This window comes from Pristis pectinata, chromosome 4 (assembly GCF_009764475.1).
Source record: "Pristis pectinata isolate sPriPec2 chromosome 4, sPriPec2.1.pri, whole genome shotgun sequence".
Taxonomy (NCBI): Eukaryota; Metazoa; Chordata; class Chondrichthyes; order Rhinopristiformes; family Pristidae; genus Pristis; species Pristis pectinata.
In genome coordinates, this window is record NC_067408.1 from 60,328,891 (window position 1) to 60,341,152 (window position 12,262).

A 12,262-nucleotide genomic window follows, 5' to 3' on the forward strand; every position below is an offset into this window, starting at 1 on the left:
AGCTGTGTCTTATGAACTTGTACCATATCATCCTTGCTCTTACATTTTATGCCCTGGATAATGAAGGCAAGTATCCTGTAGTCCTGATGCAGGGTTTCAACCTGAAACGTCGACAACTCCTTTCCCCCCACAGATGCTGCTCGACCTGCTGACTTCTTCCAGCGGATTGTTTGTTGCTCCAGATTCCACATCTGCAGTCACTTATGTCTCCCATATTCCTTCTTCACCACCATATCTACCTGTGCTACCTTGCACTTGTATACTGAGATCCCTCTTGTTCCTCAATATTCTCTGGCCCTGCTATTCATTATGTAGGCCTACCCTTATCAATCCTACCATAGAACCATAGAACACTACAGCACAGAAAACAGGCCATTTGGCCATTCTAGTCTGTGCCAAAACTTTATTCCGCTAGTCCCATTTACCTGCACCCAGTCCATAACCCTCTAGATCTCTCCCATCCACGTATCTATCCAATTTATTCTTAAAACTTAAGAGTGAGCCCGCATTTACTACATCAGATGGCAGCCCATTCCACACTCCCACTACTCTTTGAGTGAAGAAGTTCCCCCTAATGTTCCCCCTAAGCCTTTCCCCTTTCACCCTAAAGCCATGTCCTCTTGTACTTATCTCTCCTAATCTAGGTGGAAAGAGCCTACTTGCATTAACTATGTCTATACCCCTCATAATTTTGTAAACCTCTATCAAATCTCCCCTCATTCTTCTATGCTCCAAGGAATAAAGTCCTAACCTGTTCAATCTTTCCCTGTAACTCAACTCCTGAAGTCCCGGCAACATTCTAGTCAATCTCCTCTGCACTCCTTCCTATAGTCCCATATCCTTCCTATAGGATAGTCTGCATATCCTTCCTATAGTTAGGTGACCAGAACTGCACACAATACTCCCCTCACCAATGTCTTATACAACCTCACCATAACATCCCAACTCCTGTACTCAATACTTTGATTTATGAATGCCAGGATGTCAAAAGCCTTCTTTACAACCCCGTCTACCTGCGACGCCACTTTCAGGGAATTATGTATCTGAACTCCCAGATCCCTTTGTTCCTCTGCACTCCTCAGTGCCCTACCATTTACTGTGTATGTCCTACCTTGATTTGTCCTTCCAAAATGCAACACCTCACACTTGTCTGCATTAAATTCCATCTGCCATTTTCTGGCCCATTTTTCCAGTTGGTTCAGATCCCTCTACAAGCTTTGAAAGCCTTCCTCACTGTCCACTACACCTCCAATCTTAGTGTCATCAGCAAACTTGCTGATCCATTTACCACATTATCACCTAGATCATATAGACAACAAACAACAATGGCCCCAGCACAGATCCCTGAGGCACACCACTAGTCACAGGCCTCCAGTCTGAGAAACAATCATCCACCACCACTCTCTGTCTTCTCCCACACAGCCAATTTCGAATCCAGTTTACAACCTTTCCATGGATACCTAGTGTCTGAACCTTCTGAACTAACCTCCCATGTGGGACCTAGTCAAAGGCCTTACTAAAGTCCATGTAGACAACACCCACAGCCTTTCCTTCATCTACTTTCTTGGTAACCCAAAGTGCATCACCTCACACTAAATTCCATCTTACCAACTGACCAAATAACATCCTATAGCCTAAGACTACACTGCCCACTATTAACAACACCCCCAATTTTTGTGTCATCTGCAAATTTACTAATCACACCTCTTACTCAAATCACTATATCCAAATCACTAATGCATAATAAGCATACTAACAAACAATAAGGGTCCCAGCACTGATCCCTGTGGTACCCCACTGGTCACAGACTTCCCATTACAAAGACAACCCTCTACCGTCACCCTCTAGCTCTTACTGTCAAGCCAGTTTTGGATCCAATTTGCAAATTTGCCCTGGATGCCATGGGCCCTCACCTTTTGGACCAGTCTCCATGGGATCTTGTTGAGGTCCCTGTGGACTACATCAAGCAACTGCCCTTATCATTTTGTTACCCCAATGAAAATTCATTCTAGTTGTTCAGACAGGATCTCCCTCAAATAAAATGTGCTTATTTTCTTTGACGAACCCCTGCCTTTCCAAGACTAGATTAATCCCATCCCTCAGAATTTTTTTCCAATGACTTCCCTACTACTTAGACTCACTGGCCTGTAATTACCTGGTCTATCCCTGCTGCCCTTCTTGATTAAGAGAACTATGCTTGCTGTTCTCTATTCACCTGGCACCTCACCTGTGGCCAGAGAAGATTTAAAAAGCTCTGTCAAAGCCCCATCAATCTCGTCCCTCACTGCCATAGCAGCCTGGGATCCATCTCATCAGGCCCTGGGGATTTATCCATCTTTAATTCTGCTGACAATTAGAACCTCCTTTTTAAAGATAATATATTCTAGAATTTCACTGCCCCCTCCCTGAATTCTCCAGCTACAAAGTCATTCTCTTAGTGAATACAAATAAGTATCCCTTTAAGACCTTACCCATGCCCTCTGGCCCCACACATAGAATGCCTCTTTGGTTCCTAATGGGTCCCACTCTTTCCCTGGTTAACCTCTTGCCCTGAATATACTTATAAAATGCCTTGAGATTTTTCTTAATGTTGTCCACCAGTAATATTCCATGCTCCCTCTTTCCCCTTCTTTTTTTTTAAGTACTACTTAGAGTCTTAGAGTCATACAGCACAAAAATTTAACTTGCCCATAGCAACCAAGATGCCCATATAAGCTGGTCCCATTTGCCTGCATTTGGCCCATATTCCTCTAAACCTTTCCTATCCATGTACCTGTCCAAGTGCCTTTCAAATGTTGTTAATGTACCTGCCTCAACCACTTCCTCTGACAGCTCATATGGACCAACTTTTGGGTGAAAAAGTAGCCCCTCTGGTTCCTATTAAATCTCTCCCGTCTCACCAAAACCTATGCCCTCTAGTTCTTGATTCCCCAACCTGAAGAAAAAGACTGTGTGCATTTACCCTATCTATAGGCCTCATGATTTTGTACACTTCTGTAAAATCACCTCTCAGTCTCCTGTCCAACCTCTCCCTATAACTCAGTCCCTCAAGTCCTGGCAACATTCTTGTAAATCTTCTCATATTCCACCTGGGTAGTCTACAACCCAATGGTATGAACACCGAATTTTCCAATTTCAGGTAAACTGCTCCCCCTCTGTCCCTTTTCTCTTCCTCCTGATCTACCCAGTTCCTCCTGCACCCACCCCAGTCCCCCACCACCCTGTCTCTTACCCCCCCCCCACCCACTCCATCTGCCCATCACCCACACACTCCTCCCACGGGGTCCCTTCCCCCCACTGCTCCCATCTGCCCTCCCCACCTCCCTCACTTGGTTCCACTCTCCACCTTCCTCTCCTATCAGATTCCTTCACTTTCAGCTCAATGTTGCCGCCACCTCTCACAGCTGACAGCTCATATGGCAGCCTCTGCTGCTATCTCCACCCTTCCCTCCTCCATCTTGCCCATCACCCCTCCTCACTTGGATCCACCTATCGCTTGCCAGCTCTTGCCCCACCTCTTTATACTGCCTATCTCCTCTCTACTCAGTCCAAAATTTGGACTGTCCATTTCCCTCCACAAATGCTGCCTGACCCGTGGAGATCCCCCAGCATCGTGTGTATTGCTCGGTAACAATACTGTTCACCTGTTCTCTTTCGTCCTTCCTACAACTGGCCAGTTCTTCCCCTTCAATCCAAGGTGCCCTAAATTTTCCTATTACACAAGACTCAGTCAAGGTTACACACACGGCATCAGCCACATAAACCCATAATCCTTCCCAACATGTTAAGTACATGGATAGGAGGGGTTTAGAGGGATGTGGGCCAAATGCGGGCAAATGGGACTAGCTTGGTGGGCACCATGGTTGACATGGACGTGTTGGGCCGAAGGGCCTGCTTCCATGCTGTGTGTTCAAAACATACAGACAAATAAAAAGACTTGGAATAAATGATACAGAGACACTCACCTTCTCTTCTTCAAGCCTCTGCCTCCTTTTCTCCTCCACGGCCGCCCTGCGCTGCTCTTCGCGCTGACGCTGCTCCTCCAGCTTTCTCCACCGCTCCTCCATCTGCTTCTCGTACAGCAGACGAGCCTTTCTCTCCTTCTGCAGGATCTGCTGCTCTCTCACGGCTGACAGGAGACACAGGAGTCAGGATGAAAAGCACAAAACCACACCTCAAACAGAACTGTCCACAGCAGAGCTCACAAAACATTATTGCTGGAAAACGATGCATGAAGAATAACAAATCAACAATAAGGTTGTGATCATGATACAGATTATTAAAGACTGTATGATTTTCCATGACTTTGATGAGAAATTGTTGAGAGACGTTGGTGAGACTGCACTTGGAGTATTGTTTTCAGTTTTGGTCGCCCCGTTACAGGAAAGACATCATTAAACTGGAAAAAGCACAAAAAGGTTTTACGAGAATGTTGCCAGGACTTTGTTAGCCTGAGTTATGGGACAGGCTAGCATTTTATTCCTTGTAGTGTAGGAGATTGAGGGGTGACCTTACAGAGGTGTATAAAATCATTAGGGGCATACATAGGGTGAAAGCACACAGTCTGTTTCCCAGGAAAGCAGAACTAAAAATGAGAGGGCATAGGTTTAAGGTGAGAGGGGAAAGATTTAAGAGGGACCTGTGGGGCAACTTCTTCACACTGACGACAGTGAGTATATAGAACGAGTAGCCAGAGGAAGTGGTTGAAGCAGGTACAATAACAACATTTAAGAGACATATGGATAAGTAAATGGACAGGAGTAGTTTAGAGGGACTAACTTGGTGGGCACCAGAGTCAGCATGGACATGTTGGGCTGAAGGGCCTGTTTCCGTGCTGTATGACTCTATGATTCTATGACCCTAAAGCTATTACGCTACCAGTTCTAGCTCCATAGGCCAACCAGTGAGTCTTCTGAGAACAGATTCAATAACATTTGACAATGAGCTGTGGTTGGTTACATATCTAAACCAGGATATTCCCAGAGTGGAACCGTCAACACTAGAGGGCACAGCTTTAAGATGAGAGAAGGAAAGTTCAAATGAGATGTGCAAGGCAAGTTCTTTTACACAGAGAGTGGTGGGTGCCCGGAATGGGCTGCCAGGGGTAGCGGTGGAGGCAGAGACAATAGCAACATTTAAGAAGCATTTAGACAGACACATGAACAGGCAGGGAATGGAGGGATAAGGAGTACGTGCAGGCAGATGGGATTGGTTAGATTAGCATCATGGTCGGCACAGACATAGTGAGGTGAAGGGCCTGCTCCTGTGCTGTACTGTTCTGTATTAAACCTTTAATGCTCAGGCTTTTATTAAACGTAGCATTGGTGCAGTAATGGGAGTACCACATAAGGTGACGTGAAGCATCCCTCCGCCTTCATCTGAGATGTGGACTTGGCAAAGCTGGTGACACAGACAGGAGAGGGATTTCCCAACATACTTTCACCCTCCTTAACCCCCGATTTTCACCCACCTTTGTTTCTCTACTCCACAGATGGCATTGTTAATGGTGGATCACGGCCATATGGTTAAGGTACGGTGTGAGTGAGAATGAAGTGGGAAAACATTCTGACTGGTTGCATCATGGCTTGGTGAGGGAACTCCAATGCACAGGAGGCTGGGGTGGGAACTCCCAATGCACAGGAGGCTGGGGTGGGAACTCCTAATGCACAGGAGGCTACGGAGAGTGTGGACTCAGCCAATTCCATCATGGGTACAGCTCTCCACACCATTGAGAACATCCACAAGAGGCAATGTCTCAGGAAGGCGAGAACCATCATCAAGAAACCCCACCATCCGGGCCATGGCCTCTTCTTGATGCTGCCATCAGGCAGGAGGTACAGGAGCCTGAAGACCCACACCTCAAAGTTCATCAACAGCTTCTTCCCCACTGCTATCAGGTTCTTGAACTGACCTGAAAATCCCTAACACTACCTCAGACTATGTTTCTGTCAACTTGCACTAATGTTGTTGTGTTTTTTTTTGTTTATTGTGTCATTAAGTTATGTACAATTTAAGCTAATTTAAGTCCATGCAATTTATGTTTGTCATATTTGTAATGTACGGTGCTGCTGCTGCAAAAAGCTCCTTTTTATACCCTGGGTACGTATGCCCATGATGATAAACTCGAACTTGCTCTTGATTTCTTGCAGCAGGGAGGGAAGGTCTTCTCTTTGCCTTCAACTCTTGTCGGGGTTGTGTAAGCTTGAAGGAGGTCCTATTCAAAAATGGGTGCCTAGTTTATCAAGCTATTAATTGTGTCCCATCAGTCACCAATAGAAGCCAGTCCTTCTGCCACATTGGGCAATGAACCCAGTTGGAATGCTTAAAGGGTAGTGTTGGTCTCAATACATTCCTCATATTTGAATTGTTTACCATTGTACAGTGTCTGAACTCCCAGATGTACACTGGGAGGGAAGTACAGGCTGCTGCTACATGGAATTAGATCATAGCAGTAATCATGGGCTGCTGTACAACCAGGAGAAAAGGAGCAGATTCCTCTGTTGCCTTAACCTTCCATCCTTCTGGAACTACCTGCTACTCTGCGAGCTCAGTAGCCCTACAGCATGTTCCTGGTTATTAGTGACTGCAGTAGATACCATGTCTTCATCTACAGAGGCCTGACCTTGGATCTGGTCCACTGACTCCAGCTCTTCAAACCCTCAGCTGTGATGTTGGAGGTGCCATAGAAGTGTAAACTGTGATAGATGATGGATGTGGAGGCTTTGGAGAGGGTGCAGAGGAGGTTTACCAGGATGTTGCCTGGATTAGAGGGTATGAGCTATAAGGAGAGGTTGGACAAAATTGGGTTGTTTTCTCTGGAGCAGCAGAGGCTGAGGGGACACCTGATAGAAGTTTATCAAATTATGAGAGGCATAGAGAGGGTAGACAGTGAGAATTTTTTTCCCAGGGTAGAAATGTCAAATACTAAAGCACATGCATTTAATGTGAGAGGGAGAAAGTTTAAAGGAGATGTGCGGTGCAAGTTTTTTTACACAGAGAGTGGTGGGTGCCTGGAATGGGATGCCAGGGGTGATAGAACATAGAAATCATAAAAACATAGAAATACTACAGCACAGTTCAGGCCCTTTGGCCCACAAAGCTGTGCTGAACATGTCCCTACCCTAGAAATTACTAGGCTTACCCATAGCCCTCTATTTTATTCAGCTCCATGTACCTATCTAACAGTCTCTTGAAAGACTCTATCGTATCCGCCTCCACCACTGTTTCCGTCAGCCCATTCCATGCACTCACCACTCTCTGAGTAAAAAACTTACCCCTGATGGCGGAAGCAGATATGATAGTGGTGTTTAAGAGGCTGTTAGATAGATACATGGATATGCAGGGAATGGAGGGATATGGATCATGTACAGGCAGAAAGGATTAGTTTAGTTTGGCATTGTGTATAGCACAGACATGGTGGGCCAAAGGGGCTGTTCCTGTGCTGTCCTGTTCTATGTTCTATTGCTATAGAAATGGCAACACGCTCACTCTCACCAGGAATGGCTGGAAATCAATAAATAAGGCGCAGCACAGTAGTGTAGTGGTTAGCGTAACGCTATTACAGCGCTAGCGACCCGGGTTCAATTCTTGCCGCTGTCTGTAAGGGGTTTGTATGTTCTCCCCGTGTCTGCGTGGGTTTCCTCCGGGTGCTCTGGTTTCCTCCCACATTCCAAAGACGTACAGGTTAGGAGCTGTGGGCATGCTATGCTGGTGCCAGAAGAGTGGCGGCATTTCAGGGCTGCCCCCAGCATTTTCAGTAACGCAAAAAGATGCATTTCACTGTGTGTGATATATATATATATATATATATATATATATAGATAGATAGATAGATAGATAGATAGATAGATAGATATAATCTGTATATATTCTGTATATGAATCTGTGTGTATGTGTGTGTGTATATATATATATATATATATATATATATATATATATACATATACATATATATATACAGATTTGGGAAGCTGACTCACATGCCATCGTTAATTGTGAATCACATACTGGTCTCAACAACCCAGTATCCATCACAAGCTGGGAAGCAACATTATCAAACACTGAGGACCAAGAGACTCACCCAGAGATCTGTCTCGCTCCTCTCGCCTTTCCTTCGCCAGTCTCTGTCGATCATCTCTCTTTGATTGGTGCACATCTAAAAACACAAACAGTTGTCCATGCTTTACCAAAAGGGTTTACAGTAACACTGAAACTGAGTGCTGACTCCTCACTCCTCAAAGGTCGATAGTGTTACTGAGTGAGCATATCCCTGGATTTTAACTGCGATTCTGGAATTCACAAGTTCCAAGAAAATTAGTACTAGGAGTTAGTGCTTGGAGAAGTGTCATTGACCTTACTGTTAATTCTGTTTCTCTGTTCACAGAGCACTTGTTTACTGCCTCAGACATGACCTCCAGATTCTGCATCTCATCTGCAGTCTCTCGTTGTCAACATTCAGGCATGGACTGATAAACAGCAGGTAACATTCATGCTGCAAAATTGTCAGGCAATCACCATCTCCAACAACATTCAATGAAATTACCTTCCCCGAATCCCATTATTAACCATAATTTCAACTGGACCAGCTGCATTAATGCCACATCTGCAAGAACAGGTCAGAAGCTGGGTGTACTATGTTGAGTAACTTACCTTCTGATACCACAAGGCCTCTCCACCATCTACAAGATACAAGTCAGGAGTGTGATGGAACACTCTCCATTTTCCTGACTGAGTGTAGTTCCAATAATTCAAAAGAATCTCAGATGTTGCCAGAATTCGAGGACCTGAGTTACAGAGAGAGGTTGAGCAGGCAAGGACTTTATTCATTAGAGCGTAAGAGACTGAGTGATGACTTTATAGAGGTGTATAAAATTATGAGGCGCATAGAGAGGGAGAATGCACACAGTCTTTTTCCCAGGGTTGGGGAATCAAGAACTAGAGGGCATAGGTTTAGGGTGAGAGGGGAGAGATTTAAAAGGGACCTGAGGGGCAACTTTTCCACACAGAGGGTGGGTGTGTCTATGGAATGAGCTGCCAGAGGAAGTGTTTGAGGCAGGTACGTTAACAACATTTAAAAGACACTTAGACAGGTACATGGATAGGAAAGGTTCAGAAGGATTGGGGCCAAATGCAGGCAAATGGGAATCTTGGTCATCATGTTCTGGTTGGGTCAAAGGGCCTGTTTCTTGTGCTGTATTACTCTATGAATCTAACCATCCATTCAAAGCAGCACACTTGATTGGCACCCATTCATCACCTCAAACATTTACTCCTTCCACCACCAATACAGAGTGGCTGCAGTGTGTCCCATCTACAAAGCACACTGCAGTTACTCCCCCAGCAGCTCTAACAGTTACTCCAACAGCACCTCCCAACCTCCAGCGCCAAGCACAAGCGCCGCAGGTTCAGGGGAACACCACTGCCTGCAACTTACCCGCCAAATCGAAATACTTCGCTGTTCCTTCAGTGTCACTGGGTCTAAATCCTGGAACTCCCTCCCCAACAGAACTGCAGCACCTTCACCAGAAGGTCTGCAGTGGCTCAAGAAGGCGGCTCACCCCCACCTTCTCAAGAGGGTGATAAGTGCTGGCCCTGCTGACAACATTCACATCCAGTAAATTAATTTTTAAAAATCTCTGTGACTAAACTGAAGCAAGTTTATTGTAGACAGCCCTGGGTCAAGGAGCGCTGTAAATATGGAGCAAACGAACAAACTGCCGAAGGAACTCAGCGGATCAGGTAACATCCGTGGAGCGAAATGGACAATCAATGCTTTGGGTCAAGACCCAGCATCAAGACTGAGAGTGTAGAGGGAAGGTAGCCAGAATAAAGGGGGAGGGGTGGTGAAAGGGGCAGGGAGAAGAGGGAGGCAGGAGCTGCCAAGCTTAAATATATCCTCTTCCCCTATTATTCCACCCACAATCACTCTGTATCAGATCTCTCTGTGAGACCTGATGGAAGTTTATATGAGAGGTATGGATAGGGTAGACAGTCAGAATCTTTTTCCCAGGGTAGCAACTTCAAATACTGGGGGACATGCACTTAAGGTGAGAGGGGGAAAGTTTAAAGGAGATGTGCGGGGCAAGTTTTTTTTTACACAGAGAGTGGTGGGTGCCTGGAACAGGCTGCCAGGGGTGGTGGTGAAGGCAGAAATGATAGTGGTGTTTAAGAGGCTGTTAGACACATGAATACGCAGGGAATGGAGGGATATGGGTCATGTGCAGGCAGAAGAAAGTTTAATTTGGCATAGTGTTCGGCACAGACAGTGTGGGTCAAAGGGCCTGTTCCTGTGCTGTACTGTTCTATGTTCTCTGAATGATGGTCCCAGAACTGTCCACCCCAATAACAATTGCTCCAATGATAACTGTCCCTGTCACTGCCCCTGAAGGACTGAAATCTGTTCCTGTCATCCCCATGCCTGCAATGAATGACCACATGACAGTCTCTGCAAATGTCAGACCTGTAATGACCCTTCCTGTAATAAGTGTGTCTGTAATGAATGACCACATGACAGTCCCTGCAACTTTCAGAGCTGTAATGACCCTTCCTGCAATGTTGTCTATAATAAATGGGCCTCCAATGAACGACTACATGACAGTCCCTGCAAAAAGCTGCGCTGACCCTTCCTGTCATGTCTGTAATAGGTACGTGTGTAATGGACGGCCACGAATGTCCCTGCACGTACCAGAGCTGCAATGACTCTTGCAGTGATGTTGTCTGTAATACATATGCCTGTAACGAATGACTATACGATAGCCCTTGCAAAGAGCTGCAATGACCCCTGCTACAATGCTGTCTGTGATGACTGGCGCCGAGCTGGGTACCGACCGTCCCTCCCACCCCTACAGCGGGCAGTCACCGCCCGCTCCCCTGTCCACCGCTCACCCGCTGCCGGCCGCAATCCAACACCAGCCGGAGGTTGCGGACAGCGGCCGCTCTCCTTACCTGAGCGCCGGGGAGACGCTGCCAGCACCTCCGCCATCTTCACCGGGCGGCGACTGCCGCAGCCCCGGGTGGGGGGAGCCGGGCCGGGCTCGACCCTCCTCCCCGAACCCCAGCCCGCGGCACCGGCACTGCAGCACTGATCGGTGTGCACGGCGTCTGCACAAAGGCAGACCCGGGACTGTACACACACAACCCCCCGCACACAGACAGGGAGTGTGCACACACACACCTGGGAGCCTGGTAGTGCACACACACACATACACACCAGGAGTGTATACACACACACCAGGAGTGTATACACACACACACACACACACACGAGTGTATACACACACGCATGCACACACACATTCATTGGAGTGCACACACGCACATGCACACTCAGACACCAGGAGTGTGTATATACACACACAAACATTCACACACACACACACACCAGGAGTGTACACACACATTCATGGGAATGCACACACACACATTCACAGGAGTGTGCCTGCATGCACACACACACAGGGAGTGCACATACTGGGAGTGTAGTGTATACACACACACACACACACACCTGGGAGTGTGCACACACACATACACATAGACTTGGGAGTGTGCACACACACAGGCGGACACCAGGAGTGTATATACACACACACAGAGACCCGGATTTGCGTACACAAACACATTCACACAAAAACAGGTGAGAGTGACCATGTTGCCATTTCTATAACAGATGAACAAAGAACATAGGACAGTACAGCACAGGAACAGGCCCTTCAGTCCACAATGTTTGTGCCGAAAACGATGGCGACTTAAACTAATCCCATCTGCCTGCACATGATCCATATCCCTCCATTCCCTGCATATTCATGTGTCTGTCTAACAGCCTCTTAAACACCTCTATTGTATCTGCTTCCATCACCACCCCTGGCAGCCCGTTCCAGGCACTCGCCACCGTCTGGCTAAACCCCTTTAAGCTTTCCCCCTCTGACCATTATGCCCTCTAATATATGCCCTCTAGCATTAGATATTTCAACCCTGGGAGAAAGATACCAGCTGTCTACTCTGTGCCTCTTGTAATCTTTTCAACTTCTATCAGGTTTCCCCTTGGCCTCCAGAGAAAACAACCCAGGTTTGTTCAACCTCTCCTTATAGCTCATACCCTCTAATCCAGGCAGCATCCTGGTGAACCTCCTCTGCACCTTCTCCTAGCCTCCACATTGTTCCTGTAATGGGACGTCCAGAATTACACACAGATCTGGTTTGTCCTTTTACCTAAGAATGGATACAGTAGCATTAGAGGCAGTTCATGGGTGATTCACCAGGT

General features: G+C 46.6%; 1 protein-coding gene across 3 annotated transcripts in view; it reads right to left on the reverse strand.

Moving 5' to 3' along the window:
* LOC127569989 (MAP7 domain-containing protein 2-like) overlaps positions 1–11,133 on the reverse strand; it is a 96,389-nt gene extending 85,256 nt beyond the window's left edge. For all 3 annotated transcript variants that reach the window (XM_052015131.1, XM_052015130.1, XM_052015129.1), the window contains exons 1-3: positions 10,945–11,133; positions 8,081–8,155; positions 3,966–4,129 (exon numbers count right to left, since the gene is read on the reverse strand). In XM_052015131.1, the coding sequence (XP_051871091.1) occupies positions 3,966–4,129; positions 8,081–8,155; positions 10,945–10,981 (276 nt within the window). In that variant the 5' untranslated portion in view covers positions 10,982–11,133. The remainder of the gene's footprint in view (positions 1–3,965; positions 4,130–8,080; positions 8,156–10,944) is intronic.
* Positions 11,134–12,262: the final 1,129 nt, after the last annotated feature.